Source organism: Tenrec ecaudatus, chromosome 18 (genome assembly GCF_050624435.1).
Source record: "Tenrec ecaudatus isolate mTenEca1 chromosome 18, mTenEca1.hap1, whole genome shotgun sequence".
Taxonomy (NCBI): Eukaryota; Metazoa; Chordata; class Mammalia; order Afrosoricida; family Tenrecidae; genus Tenrec; species Tenrec ecaudatus.
The window spans coordinates 4,918,177-4,933,849 of NC_134547.1; the positions used below are offsets into that span (position 1 = coordinate 4,918,177).

General features: G+C 41.4%; 1 protein-coding gene and 1 pseudogene across 1 annotated transcript; one reads left to right on the forward strand and one right to left on the reverse strand.

Moving 5' to 3' along the window:
• The first annotated feature begins 3,364 nt into the window (after window positions 1-3,364).
• Window positions 3,365-3,822, forward strand: LOC142432621 (U1 small nuclear ribonucleoprotein C-like; annotated as a pseudogene).
• A 10,284-nt stretch (window positions 3,823-14,106) lies between these two features.
• On the reverse strand, window positions 14,107-15,057 carry LOC142432622 (vomeronasal type-1 receptor 2-like). Its single transcript, XM_075537846.1, has one exon. The coding sequence runs from the start codon at window positions 15,055-15,057 to the stop codon at window positions 14,107-14,109; it is 951 nt and encodes a 316-aa protein (XP_075393961.1).
• Window positions 15,058-15,673: the final 616 nt, after the last annotated feature.

A 15,673-nucleotide genomic window follows, 5' to 3' on the forward strand; every position in this document is an offset into this window, starting at 1 on the left:
TATTCCCCTTCTTTCTCTGTGTGTAATTTTACCCTGATGGAAACTATTCTGTTTCTCAACAGTTTTGAGTACTTTGTCTTAATGCACAATCTTGTATTTTGATGAAATGTTTTATTCCTTGCACAAACTTTTTCATTTTTATTTTAACTGTATATATTAGTATATAAAGTCTGCTGTTTCACCATTGTTGCAGTCACACTGTCAACTCTTCACTGAGTGTGGAAAACTGAGACCTGGGAAGAATATGCATTCAACCAAATTCTCTATGGTCATATTTAAGTAGTCTGGGAGGCTGACACCCTGGTCGAGGGAGGCCTTCATGCTCTTGAGTTGGAGATGAATCCCAGTTTACATTTTCCTAACCAAAAGTCACTTCCCATGATGTCCCCCGATAATAATGTCAATTCAAAGATGCTTTTACAAGCTCATGGTTCTTCACTATAAGCTTGAAGATTATCTGCCGGAAAGTTGTCTGCCCTCAAGAGCAATCACACCCTATTGATGCTGCATCCTAAGTATGGCCTACTCCTTTCTGATAAAATTCAAATTTTTTCCCTTGGAGAAGAGCTCAGGGACACATAAGATCAAGCCAGATTAAGGAAGACCAAGGTTAATTTACCATCTTGACTCTAGGACCTTCCCATCATGTTACCTATGCACATCCTGTCATTTGTGTGCCCTAGTACCTCCCCTTCCTATTGTGTGTATGCCTCTAGTACATGCCTTTCCTGTTATTTATGTGTATGACATTGCTTTCATGCCAGATGAGTATATAAAGGTGTTAGAAAATGCATTCACTCTGTTTCTTATTCTGGACTCCACAGAATAGGTGAGCACTTGCATGTCTTGTCTGTTGTCTTTCATTTCTCTCTTTTTAATTGCACAACTGCTACATAGGACCCTATTGGAGTTGTGCAGTGGTGGAGGCTGGTCTCCCACAATTGAATGCCTCTATCTCTGTCAATGACCCCAAAGGGTATGGAAAGAGGATGCAGTCCGCCATGTTGAAATCTGCTGAGGTTCACATGAGCTGACAATGGAATGTGTCAATATGGTTATAAATGGTGACCATAAATAGTCTCTTTGAACATCAGCTAAGAGCCTGATCTGAGTGAGTGAAGATGACTTTGTGAGGGAAGAGTGAATATAGTCAATAGCTAACTCCGTTGAGAATTATGTTCAGGGAGCTGAGAAGATATGGGCCATTGGCTAGAGAGAAAAGTTAGGTGCAGAAAGTGCTTGAAAAGCTATTAATGGCTATTAAAAGGAAGTGTGAAGGGAAAGAAGGAGCCATGCTTTAGGAAGCAGTGAGTTTCTATTTATGATGACCAGAAATTTGGCAATAATTATTGGTGGTTGTTTGTCAACATGATTAATGTAATAAAAATCACTTAATTATACACGTAAAGAACATTTAGTTGGAAAGTGTTGTGTTATTTATTTATCTGTACAATAAAAACCATGGAAATGAAGTGTTTGAATTTCAACATTGAAATTAATAGAGTCACTTAAAAATAATTTTATTGGGGACTCGTACAACTCTTATCACAATCCATACATCCATCCATTGTGTCAAGCACATTTGTACATTATTGCCATCATCATTCTCAAAATATTTGCTTTCTACTTGAGCCCTTGATATCAGCTACTCATTTTCACCCCTCCCTCACTCTTCCCTCCTCTCTCATGACCTCTTGATAATTTATAAATTAATATTGTTTTTGCCATGTTTTACACTGTCGGACATCTCCCTTCACCCACTTTTCTGTTGCCCATCCCCCCCAGGGAGGAGGTTATATGTAGATTCTTATAATCGGTTTCCCTTTGTATTCTGCCTTCCCTCCACTCTCCCGGTATTGCCACTTTTAATATGTTACACATTTCTCTGGGATGGTTCTCCTGTGTAAAAGGGGGATTTGTAACATCTGGTTTATTTGAATCGTGTGAGAGAGAACACAGGGGCTCATCAGTGATGTGCTGAATGAAGGATTAGTACAAGTTCAAGATTTATCACTAGCATTAACTAGGAGATCTGAATGATAAAGAGTGTGTGCTGCCTTTGAGCCTGTCTAATTAGGTAATTAGCTGAATGGATCATGAAAGGGGTTACCATATTACTGCTGAAGTACATGTAACCACCCAGCTTTCCTTTGAATTTTAACTAAGTCTTGATTAACTTTTTCTTTTTAATATAACCATGAGAAAATGGGACAGACTGATTGGCTTATTCGAGACAGGTTTGTGATAGAGAATTTTACAGGTAAATGATGGTTCTACATTGAGTGGAATCAAGAGTTTTGTGTAGAGGTGAATTTTTAGTGCAGCATTCTTTATAACAAGAGTAATTATGTAGCACACATCTAGAAATAGAAACTCCATATGATCCAGCAATACTGCTGCTGAGTATATACCCTAAAGAAGTATGAGCTCTAACATGAACATGTTCAGCGAAGGACTGGTCACAATACCGTGAAGTCTGAAATGGCCCAAATGCCCTCAATGGAAGAATGGGATAAGAAACCTTGTTACATACATACTATGGAATATACCATACATCTCAAAATAAAAAGGAAGAGAAAAACCATGGCTAGTCCGCAAACAACTAATTATGTAAATGAACTTATAGAATATTATTCTAATGACACCAGTCAATCAAAAAGCACAGACCATGACTTCGGAGCTGCCCAAGGGAGAGCAGGCCAGGATGGGAGGATGAAGCAACAGACTAGAAGGTTTATAGGTGTTGACTTGGGTAGATAGGACAATGGAGGCCCATCAGAGAGAGAAAAGAAATCAGGGAAATGGGGTAGAATACACGGTGGTAGAGTTGATGCCCTCAAACGTAAACCTGCCCCCTCCACCCAAATTCACAATAAAAAATTCATTGATAAAAGAATTCTAATTTGACTTGTCAAGCAAGATTAGGGAATTATTAAAAGTACTCATCATATTTAAGAGGTTTCCTCTCTAAGTGCAATGGCCCGCAGTCCTCTTTTCAATCTGGGTTAGATTAAAACAGGGCAATCATGACTTTCATGACAAATTAGGGAGGCAGTAGCATCTCACCTGAACTGTACTTTTTAAATAATTGTTTTGTTCATCATTGTAGGACATGCATGGTAATAATTACCCATAAAAATTGATGTGTCCCTGGATCTTCCCTTCAATTTTCCCCCTACTTGGTCTACCTGAACTGAATTGTCTGAGTATCTTATTGCTCCTAGAACAAAAGTGCCACAAGCAAATTTATTCGATGGACAGAAATGTATTTCCTCACTCTTTTGCCTAGAAGTTTGTATAAAATCAATCTCTTTCAGATATCATTTCCATGTGGCTCAGAACAGAGTAGCAAATGGCCAGCAACATGCCTAAATTTTATTGCGACTACCATGGTATGTACCTCACCCATGAGTCTCCTTCTGTGAGAAAGACACATTGCAGTGGGAGTAAACCCAAAGAGAATGTGAAAGATGACTATCAGAAATGGATGGAGGAGCAGGCTCAGAGCCTGATTGACAGAACAATGGCTGCATTTCAACAAGGAAAGATGCCCTAACTCCATTCTCTGCTCTTTGTCCAGCAGGGCCCATGATCCTGCCTTCTTCCAGACTCCTGGGTCCTCCTCACCCTGGTATGACGCTGGCACCCCACATGGGAATCCCACCCATAATTCCAATGATGAGCGCTCCTCCTGGAATGATGCCAGTGCGCCCTGCTCCTGGAACAAGGCCACCCAGGGGAGGCCACATGCCAATAGTGCATTGGCCCCCAATGTTGCAGCCACCGGCCCATCTTATGATGGTGCCCACTGCGCCAGAATGACTGGACCAGACAGATAAAGGCAGAGCATTGCCTCATTGTATCAGTTTTGTAGTACTTGTACCACGTGCATGGGAGACCACTGTGCGGTGACTTTCAGTGTTTTCTAACAGTACAACATGGAAGACTTGCTCGCTCTTTCTATCAGAATGAGAATAGTTTTTGCAGTGGAGTAGCGGACAAAAAGCAAAGCAAAACAAAATAGTTTTTGTTTGTATTGTACCATGTGAAAATAAAATTGTCAACTTTTAGTTATGAAAAACAACAAACACTTCACTTAGCACAGAGTGAACATGCTTGTCTCTTTCACTGCCTTTTCCTAGGTTCCCTGGTGATGTCCGTCAGGCATCAACTTTCTCCATTTGTCCTCTCTTCCTTCTGTACCAATTATGTTTCTTTTATAGCCTGATCAGTTGGTTTATGACACACCTTACACAGATAAAGCCTCACTAGCCTAACCAAGAAAACTCTGCTTGCTTTCCTGACACAACTGCTGAAGACAAAGCAGGTGAATAAGCAAATGTGGTGAAGAAAGCTGGTGGTGCCCAGCTATCAAAAGATATAGCATCTGGGGTCTTAAAGGCTTGAAGGTAAACAAGTGACCATCTAGCTCAGAAGCAACAAAGCCCACATAGAAGAAGCACACCAGCCTCTGTGATCACAAGATCATAAGGTGCTGAAGGGATCAGTTCTCAGGTATCAAAGAACAAAAACATCACATCACTGTGTGCTCACCTCCATGATGTGAACGCTGAAGACAAATGAGTGCATAAGCAAATGTGGCAAAGAAAGCTGATGGTGCCCGGCTATGAAAAGATATAGTGTCTGGGGTCTTAAAGGCTTAAAGGTAAATAAGCCACCATCTAGCTCAGAAGCAACAAAGTCCACATGGAAGGAGCACACTAGCCTGTGCAATCACGAAGTGTTGAAGGGATCAGGTATCAGGCACAAAAATCTTATCATGACGAATGGGGTGTGTGTGTGGAGTGGAGACCCAAAGCCCATTTTTAGGCCACTGGACATACCCTTACAGAAGGATTTCGAGCAGGAAATGAGCCAGTCAGGGTGCGATGTAGCAACAATGAAAAATACAACTTTCCTCTAGTTCCAAATTTCTCCTCCTCCCCCACTATCATGATCTGAATTCTCCCTTGCAAGTCTGGCTAGACCAGGGTATGTGCATTGGTACAGAGAGGAACTGGAAACACAGGGAATCCAGGGTGAATGATCCCTTCAAGACCAGTGATGTGAGTGGCGATACTGGGAGGGTAGAGAAAGGGTCGGTTGGAAAGGGGGAACCTATTACAAGGATCTACATGTGACCTCCCTGGGGATGGACAACAGAAAAGCGGGTGAAGGTAGATGTTGGACAGATTAAGATATGAAGAAATAATAATTTATAAATTATCAAGGGTTCATGAGGGAAGGGGAAATGTGGGGGAAGGGGGAAAATGAGGACCTGGTGCTGGGGCTTAAGGAGAGCAAATGTTTTGAGAATGATGAGGCCAATGAATGTACAATGTGCTTTACACAATTGATGTGTGTATGGATTGTGATAAGAGTTGTATGAGCCCCTAATAAAATGATTAGAAAGAAAGACAGAAAGAAAGAAAGATGGAATAAAAAAGAACCTCAACAGACCCATAGCAATGGAAGAAATAGACAAGGTAATCAAGGGATTACCAACAAAAAAATCCCCTGGGCCAGATGGCTTCACAGGAGAATTTTACCAAGCTTTCAGGGAAGAACTGGCACCAGTCCTACACAAACTCTTCCAGAACGTAGAAAGAGATGGAAAACTCCCAAACTCTTTCTATGAAGCTAGTATAACTCTGCTACCTGAAGCAGGCAAAGATACCACAAGAATCAAGAACTACAGACCAATATCCCTAATAAACATTGATGCAAAAATCCTTAACAAAATATTGGCCAATAGAATACAAAAGCATATAAAAAATAATTCACTGTGACCAAGTGGGATTCATACCAGGGATACAGGGATGGTAAAACAGACAAAAGACTGTCAGAATTATTTGCCACATTGGCAGGAAAAATAATAACCACATGATCATATTGATAGACGCGGAAAAAGCATTCGACAACATCCAACAAGCATTCCTGTTTAAAACACTCCAGAAGATAGTAATAGAAGGAAAATTCCTCAATATTATACAAGCTATATATGAAAAACCAATAGCCAACATGGTAGTTAATGGAGAAAAGACTAAAACAATTACACTAAAAAAGGGGACCAGACAAGGATGCCCCTTGTCCCCACTCCTATTTAATATCGTACTGGAGGTCCCAGCTAACAACATAAGACAAATTATCATTATTCACCAGTGATATAATTCTATATATCAAAGATCCCTTAAACTCCACAAGCAGAGTGTTGGAAGCAATAGAGGAATATGGCAGAGAGGCAGGATACAAAATCAGCAAACAGAAGTCCATTGGACTGCTCTACACATCCGACACGGCCACAGAAGAGACAATTAAAAAGGTAGTGCCCTTTACAACAGCCAAGCACAAATTGAAATACCTAGGGATATACCTGACTAAAAAACTGAAAGATTTGTATGAGGAAAATTAGAAAACACTACTACAAGAAATCAAGAGTGACCTCCACAAATGGAAGAATATCCCATGCTCGTGGTTTGGGAGACTCAATATAGTAAAGATGTCAGTTCTGCCCAAGGCACTATATAAGTTCAATACTATTGCCATACCAATACCAACCATCCTTCTTCAAATAATTGGAAAAACTGATTACCAACTTCATATGGAGGGGTAAGAAGCCCAGAATTCGCAGAGCACTCCTCAAGAAGACCAAAGTAGGAGGGCCTGCTCTACCTGACTTTATCACGTAGTTTACGGCCACAGTAGTCAAAACAGGATGGCACTGGTATAACAACAGATATTCAGACCAATGGAAAACATCTGAAGACTCAGAAATAAAAACATTATCATACAGGCAACTGATCTTTGATAGGGGCCCAAAAAATAATTAAATGGGAAGCAGATGCCATCTTCAATAAATGGAGCTGGAAAAAATGGATATTTACCTGCCTAAAAAAATGAAGCAAGACCCTTACCTCACTCCATGTACAAGAATAAACTCAATGTGGATCACATACCCTCATAAAAAAACCCCAATCAATTAGGGCAATTAATGATGGAATTGGGACAAACCTGAGACCCTTGCCACAGGGAATACATAGGCTACATATGTATACAAATACAAATACATAGGAGTCACAAATAGACAAGTGGGATATACTGAAGATAAGACACCTGTGTACATCGAAAGAATTCACCAAGAGAGTAATAAGAGAGCCCACCGACTGGGAAAACATCTTTAGCCATGACACATCAGACAAAGGTCTTACTACTAAAATCTAAAATACTTTGCAAGCTTACAATAAGAGAAAAACTAACTGCCCACTGAGGAGGTGGGCAAAAGACCTGAAGAGAAGTTTCACAGAGTCTGAAATCTGAATGGCCAATAAACATATGAGAAAATGTTCCCAATCATTAGCCATAAGAGAAATGCAAATCAAAACAACTATGAGATACCGTATAACACTCTCAAAGATAGCCCAATTAAAAAAATCTGAAAGCAACAAGTGTTGGCGGGGCTGTGGTGAGACAGGAACTCTCATCCACTGCTGGTGGACCTGTAGGTATGTACAGCCACTATGGAAATTGATTTGGTGATTTCTAAAACTGATGGAAATTGAGCTACCATATGACCCAGCAATCCCCTTACTGGGCATATACCCAGAAGAGGAAAGAGACAAACCACAGCCAGACATCTGTGCTCCAGTGTTCATCGTGACACAGTTCACAATCGCAAGGAGTTGGAAACAACCCAAATTTCCATCAACCGATGAATGGATTAAAAAACTGTGGTACATACATACAATGGAGTATTATGCATCACTAAAAAGCAGTGATGAATGCATGAAGCATATCGCCGCATGGGAAGAAGTGGAGGAAATTATGCTAAATGAAGTAAGCCAAGTACAACATGAGTCCGCTGAGGTAAATATATATGTATATATGAAAGAATAGAAAAGTAAATGCAAAAGGGGCACAGGGAAAAAGATACTGTATACAAACACTCCAGGGGTGAGGTCCAGGTAGTATGGTAGGGGCCAACCAAATCCAGGTGTACATATGGTAGCCAACTAAAAAGGTAGGGGTGGGGGAAGATGTGTGGCAGGGGAATAGGCCACTGGCCCACCCAAGAGGAGGGTATTGTTTGTATCCCACAGGGAAAGAGGGACCAGACTTAAAGCCAGTTCCAGATGAATGCAGCATGCCAGCAAGGAGTGGGAGCCAGTGGACGGGCCTGAGGGCTGGCCCCCATACCAGCTACGTGGACAACTGCCTCTCCCCCCAGAATAATTTACTTTAGAGGACTGCACTGAAGCTGCAACTAGTGGAAGAGGGGCATGTCTGATCAGAGCATACGGAGCAAATGAAGGGGGAGAAAGAGAGAGTGGAGCACACCCTGGCCCATCAAGCGTGGAGGACGATATCCCCACTCTGAACAGACAATGCACAGAGTGGACCATATGGTTGATTCCACTATGAGACACGCTGTCCCTTGCTGGCCCAGGGCCCTAAGGAGGACAGCACTAGAGTCTCAGTGTCAGGACTGACCCGGCATGCGGCAGAGTAACCATGGGAGCAGAGCAGGGAGCCCCCGAGGGAGTACAAAGGACAGACTCTGGGGCCAGAGCGTGGCACCCCATCGGACCTGACTGAAGGACACATCTATACATAAAAAACCAGACCTTGACCCCACTACCCTTTTCTTCCTTGTATTCATCCTTTAATCCACCCAAGGGGAGGGTATTGTTTATATCTCCACAGGGAAAGTGGGACCAGACTTCAACCCAGTGTCGCAAGGTGTGAATGCAATATCCCGGCGTGGAGGAGGGAACCGGTGGAGAGGTCTGGGAGGCTGGCCCCAGCACCATAAATTAAGTGGATTCCTGCCCCTCCCCCGAAAAAAATTTGTTCCAAAGGACGACATTGACTCTGCAGCTCTGGGAGGTGGACATATTTGATCAGAGCACACGGGAGCAGATGAAGGGGCAGGAGGAGAGAGTGGAGCACAGCCTGGCCCACCAGGCCGTGATGATGATGTTCCTGAGTAGAGCAGCCAGTCCACAGAGAGAACAACATGGCTGGCCCCACTATGAGACATGATGCCCCTCAGTGACTAAGGGCGATACAGGGGACAGCACCGGAGACACAGTGTGGGAATTGCACCTGACCTGATCCCACCACACCGAGGCAAATCACTGGGGGAGTGCAGCGGAACAGCAAGGGACTGGAGTGGCAAGGTCCCCAGGGAATGCTGAAAGTGGACTTTGGGGCCAGGGCGTGGTGCCCCAACAGACTGGACTGGAAAACGCTCCTAAGGGCCAGCAAACGATCCCTGAACTAACTACAAGCTTTTCTCTTGTGGAAAAAAAAAATCAGACCTTGATCTATTTACAGGGTTTTTTTCTTTTAATTAATTTATTCTTTTATGGGTCATTGATTTTCCTCTTTTTTGTCATTGCTGTGTTCTCATTCGTCACCTGTCTTGCTATGCCTTAATGTTTGGTGCATATTATTTTCTCTAGAGATCTATCTAGATAAGATCGGCTGGATGAATACTCTGGAGGAGGAAACAATGGGACCAATGGTTCCGTGGGGGACATGGGAGAGGGGAGGTGGGGGTAAGGAGATGGTGCTGACCAACTCAGGGACAGGGGAGCAACAAGTGATCCAAAATTAGTGGCAAGGAGGGTGTGAGAGGCCTGGTAGGGATTCAGCAAGGGCAATGTAACCGAGAGAAATTACTGAAACCCAAGTGAAGGCTGAGCATGATACTGAGACAAGAGGAAAGTAAAAGGAAATAGAGGAAAGAGCTAGGTGACAAAGGGTATTTATAGAGGTCTGAATACTGGCATGTACACATGTAAATATATTTATGAAGGAGTGTGGGGAAATAGATCTATGTGCAGGTTTAGGATTAAGGCAGTCAATGGACATTGGGCCTCCACTCAAATGCTTATTCAATGCAAGAACATGTTTTTCTATTAAATTGGCGTTCAATGATGCACACATTCCCGACATGATTGCAGAAGAAAAATGTGTGCATAAACAAATGTGGTGAAGAAAGCTGATGGTGTAGAAGGGACCAGTTATCAGACATCAAAGAACAAAAAATCATATCAGTGGGTGCCCACCTTCCCGATATGATCACTGAAGACAAATGTGTGCATAAGCAAATGTGGTGAAGAAAGCTGATGGTGCCCGGCTATGAAAGATATAGTGTCTGGGGTCTTAAAGGCTTGAAGATAAACAAGTGGCCATCTAGCTCATAAGCAACAAAGCCCATATTGGAGAAGCACTCCAGCCTGTGTGAGCACGAGCTGTCGAAGGCATCAGGTATCAAGCATCATCAGAACAAAAAAATCATATCATTGTAAATGAGGGTGAGTACAGAGTGGAGATTCAAAGTCCATCGGTAGGCAACTGGACACCCCCTTACTGAAGGGTTGTGGGGAGGAGATTAGCCAGTCAGGGTGCAGGGTAGAAACAATGAAACATATAACTTTCCTTTAGTTCTTAAATGCTTCCTTCCCCTTACAATCATGATCCCAATTCTACCTTACAAATCTGGCTAGACCAGAGGATTACACTGGTACAGATAGCAACTGGGGACATGGGGGATCCAGGACAGATGTTCCCTTCAAGACCAGTGGTGAGAGTGGCAATGCCTGGAGGGTGGAGGGAATGTGAGGTAGAAAGGGGGAACCGATTACAAGAATCTATGTATAGCCTCCTCCCTGAGGGATGGACAGCAGAGAAGAGGGCGGGGGGAGACCTCAGACAGGTAACATATGACAAAATAATAATAATTTAATTATCAAGGGTTCATGATGGAGGGTGCAGTGGCGAGGGAGGGGGAAAATGGGGAGCCAATATTTAGGGCTCAAGTAGAAGTCAAATGTTTTGAGAACGATGATGGCAACAAATGTACATATGTCCTTCACAAAATGGATGTATGTATGGATTGTGGTGAGAATTGTATGAGCCTTCAATAAAATGATTTTTGAAAGTTAAAAAATAAAAAGAAATGAAAAAAAGAAATATAATACAAGTTAATTTGAAGCCATGTATGATTTCAACTGATTATAAGACAAAAATGACAGAACTAATGGAAAAAGTGTGTAAGTCAGAATAACAGTTTGAAAATGGCACACTCCTAGTTAAGCAATTCCAATGGCCACATGGTTTAGCACTTGGCTATGAACCATAAGGTTATCTGTTTGAATCCACCAGCTACTCCCTGGAAGAAACTCATGGTGATCGACTTCCATACAAACTACAAGGTAGGAAATGTTCTCAGGCTGTACTACTTTATCCTATGGTGTCTATATGTCAGAATGTAGATGAAGAAACAAACAACTGAAGAGCTGATTTAACAAGTCTGTGAAGATATCCACAGGCTTAATTTGTGAATAAGTCCATCAATTTATTAGTCTAATAGGTATATAGACAGTCCTACACTTCAAGAAAGGAACATACATTTTTAAAAGAGCATGTTGCACACGTACCAAAATTGACCACTTACTGTACCCAGTGGAAAATCCCAACAGATTCCCAAGGGTTGTTATCTAGTCTGTGTTTTCTGAATATGCTCAAATGGGATTATAGATAGATCAATAATAAAAAATATTTTAATCCTCACTGGTTTGTAATTAAATGAGCCAACTTTAAACATGCACAGACCAATAACACTACTCAGAAAAATAAGAGAATAATTAAATTGAGTGTGTTAGGGGACTACAGAAAAAAGTCCAGTGACTCATATATGTGTGAGAGAGCACTTTATATTAAGAAGAATTACACATAGAGAGAACATCCCAGCCCAGTCCCAATCAAATCCATAAGACTGGTACTAGTCCACAAGTCCAATAATCCACGAATCCCTCTTCTGACTCACAAAGCCACATGCAATGATCAGAGGCTGGTGGTTACTCAGTCTTGTGGATCCAATGGCAGTGTAAGCATGTCCAGCGTTTGTACAGGTCTCAGCATAGCTCCTCAAGAGGAAGGTGAAGGCACAGGGAGAGGAGAAAGATTCCCAGGACTCTCCTTATGAATTGCTCAAGACCACAAGGAGGCACCATCAGGCTGTGACCTGATTGATAGGCTAAACTCCACCCATATCTTCCTACAGGTGCCATCCTGGCACAGAAAACTTAATGATTACACTGAAATTGTTCTTAATTGCCATCATTGGTTCCCAACTCATGCCAACAGAAAGTTGAACCACGATCAGTTGAGGATGAGACCCTTGCGATCTATAGTGTTTGTCTTAGTGTGGAAACTTGGATGAAATCTATTCATTAGTGGAGCAACTTGCAAGGCTCCAAAGACACCTGCTGGCTGCCCATGAGGATTTCTAGCTGAGTTCAAACTCTCTTTCTCTTTATTCTTATTATTTTGAATTGGGTGAAAGTTGTAAAAGCAGATCAGTTTTCCATTCAGCAATTCATATGCATTTTGTTTTATCTCATTCATTGCATTCACAATAAAACACTACTTAACTCGCTTCTTCCAATTGTTTCCAGGTTCCACTCCACCTGAACCCTGATGAACTTGGGAAAATGCTGCCTTTTTGATCTCAGATAGTATGGGTACCTCTCTTGTGTCATTGCTTTTCTTAAAGATCTTTTGTTTAGTTCAGAAACTGAGTGATAGCGGTAAGTTCGTTTCTAGACTGGAAGGGTGACGTAGGATCATAGTCTCAGGGTCTATCTAACCACTATGGCTAGTTTGTTGTATAATTTTGGGTCTGGGGCCACATTTTCTCTCACTCTATCCAGAATCTTTTAACAGGAATCCTTTCAGAGCACATGGGAGTGGTACACGTCATTCTGTTTATCTTAGGATCACCGACTGTCATGTTCACGTGATCCATTAGACTCCTGCACACATTGTCAAACTGAGTCTCATACATAGAAAGTGAGACTTGTCTCCCTGAGCCCCCACTGTCTGGGTGATATTATAATTGTTAGTTGCCTTTGAGTCAGCACCAGCATGATCACAAGAATGACAAGGATTATTCTCACAACAATGAAAAGTTCAAGTCCTCTTTTTCCCATCCTATCCACCCCTGGTCATCATAAATGATCTTTACATATTGGCCTTTTCTAAATAGTTCTCAGTTGGATCACAAAATATGTTTGACTGGCTCATATCACTTACCATAGTTTTCTCAGCTCAATACACATCGTAGTATGCTTTTATTTGTTCTCCCACATCTCATTTGTCCATAGTTCATATGAAAACGTATTACACGTCAACCACTCTGCATGAGCATTCTCATCTAATACATGCCCTCCATTCCTCTTAGGGTGTAGAGGACAAAATTGAGACTCTGACCTCCAATTCCTTCGATAACATTAGGCTAATTATTCTTCCAATGTGCTCCAGGCCACTTCCATTACAATATTGTAATATGGGGCTGTATCCCTCACCATGGAACCAGTTTCCCAAAATGCCATCCCAGATGATTCCTATTTTTTGAATGTCACCTTTTCCATGTCTAGCTATTATTCCAAACTGTTTACCTCATAGATTAACAATACACACTCTAAGACAATGCTAGTAAGTCTCCATTATTTCATCAGCCTTGGAGAAAGAGTCAAGAGATCTTTCGCATTAGGAGTGTTGAGATTTAGTCTCTTTTACATTGGGTGCTTGCTGCACCACCAGGAGGGATAAAATTCATCATGTGTATGTGTTCGAGGGTAATCTACAAATAGGTCCACATTCCATGAGATGGGTTAGCATACAGGGTATAACGAGGAGTTGAAATACACAACTAATTGTGAAGACGTTGCAGGACTAGGCAACATTTCACCAGCTGGTAAGTTAAAATTGACTTGAGTTGAAGAAGACTTTACAGCAACCACCATCACCACATTATTTCAGAACTGAGTAATCATTTAATTATTGCCCTAAGTAAAGTTTTCCACTGCAACTATCAATACAATTGAATCCTGTAGTTGCTTGAATAGCAATGACAGACCATTTCATTTACTACTGCTAATGTGATTTACAACTATTGTTTGTCACTGGGGAAATATCTCACTCTGTCTAGTTCATCATTCTCTCTGCAATGGTATGGGTCCAACATTGTTTTTAAGGTAGTCTGAGGGATGAGCTCATTAATGACTGAACATGGCGAAAAATATACAAATAGACTTTTCATACAAGAGGCGGAAATGGCACTTTCCTCCCACAACAAACACAACATATTTTCATTACATGGGTCTTGCTGCTCATGAGAATAAAGGGGCTGATTGTTGGGAAAAACTCACTTATTAATTTAGACAGATCAGCCAGCCATGGACTATAATTATCCACAAGAGCCAAATAAGCATAAATAATGGAAGAAAATCCATAAAAGAATACAAAGGTGCTCACCAGGAGAATGATGCTTTGGGAAGCTCGGGTCTCAGGGGAGCATCTGTGTGAGAGGCTGTTCCTATGAATGTGGCTGACCTGCTGCTTATGTCTGTACAGGACGGAAACCATGGATCCACTGGCCCAGGACATAATGACTACACATGAAACATCAAAGGAGGATATCAACACAATAAAGAGTGTGAAGGTATTGTTGTCATTGAATGGCAAACAACAGAACCCCCGGTTATTTTTCTTTGTTATGGTTTTGTTGCTGTATTTCACAGCCGTATAAATAGGGAAACTGGCACTGACCAACACCTGTAGCACCCATAAGAGTTTATTGGAGAGACCAATATATTTTCGGGCTTTTATCTTGAAGTATGGCCACCTGGAGTTCCTGGGGTTGATGGTAATGGCTTGGAAGGCACTCAACAGGCAGGTGCTGCCAATGGACACACCCCTGGCCACTCTGTGAATGTATAAAACAATTTGGCATTCGAGATCATTGTGGAAGTCTTTCAGTCCAAATGCTGCAATTGTCTGGGGGACTCCTTTGGAGAGAATCACCAAGGAATTAGCCACAATCAGATTTCGGAGAGTTAAGTCTGTGGACCGTGACTTGCATCCGTGAAAGTACAGGCAAATGTAATGAATGATGAGTGAGAAATTCCCCATGGCTCCAATGACTATCTGAAATACGTGGATCATTGGTATGATCAAATCCGTTGAGATCTTTCCATAAGTATCCATGATCTATTTATCTATCTGTTGTGCTGGTTGCTGTTGTAAATAAAAATCCAAATATGTTCAGGTTTTCTTTGGAGCATGACAAAAATGTATTTAGTCACTGCTATGAATACGCTCCTATTCTAAATTATTTAGTATTCGTGGCTTTTTCTTGTTGGAGCAAGTACTCTTCTTCTTGGTCAGACAAAGAGGACTTACCCACAGGGAAGTTGAAGGATTCATCTAGAAGAGGTCGAATGGAGATTTGAACCAGAAGAACCTGGTTGCAGTCACATGGATAGTTTATTGTTGTGTTATTCTCGCATACCTCTCTTTCTCAGGCTCTTCAACTAACCCAAACACCTGTAACACATTAAATATATTACATAAGTTCAGGTGTGATCATTTTCTATTGGTTCTTGGTATTTATTCCAAGGAGCAGTATGACTAATGGATCAAGGTTTACAGACTTTCGTATAATTTTAATAACAAATTTAATTAAATGCCCTGAATACTGTTATATGACTAGATTGAAGTTTTTTTAAAAAAATAAATACTACCATGGTAATAGAATCATTCAAAAAATTAAAAAAAAAGAATCATTCAAATATTTTTCACCAGGAATCAAAACACAGTTAAA

Coding starts and splice junctions, on each gene's coding strand:
- LOC142432622 (XM_075537846.1), bottom strand. CDS start 15,057: ATGGATACTTATGGAAAGATCTCAACGGATTTGATCATACCAATGATC.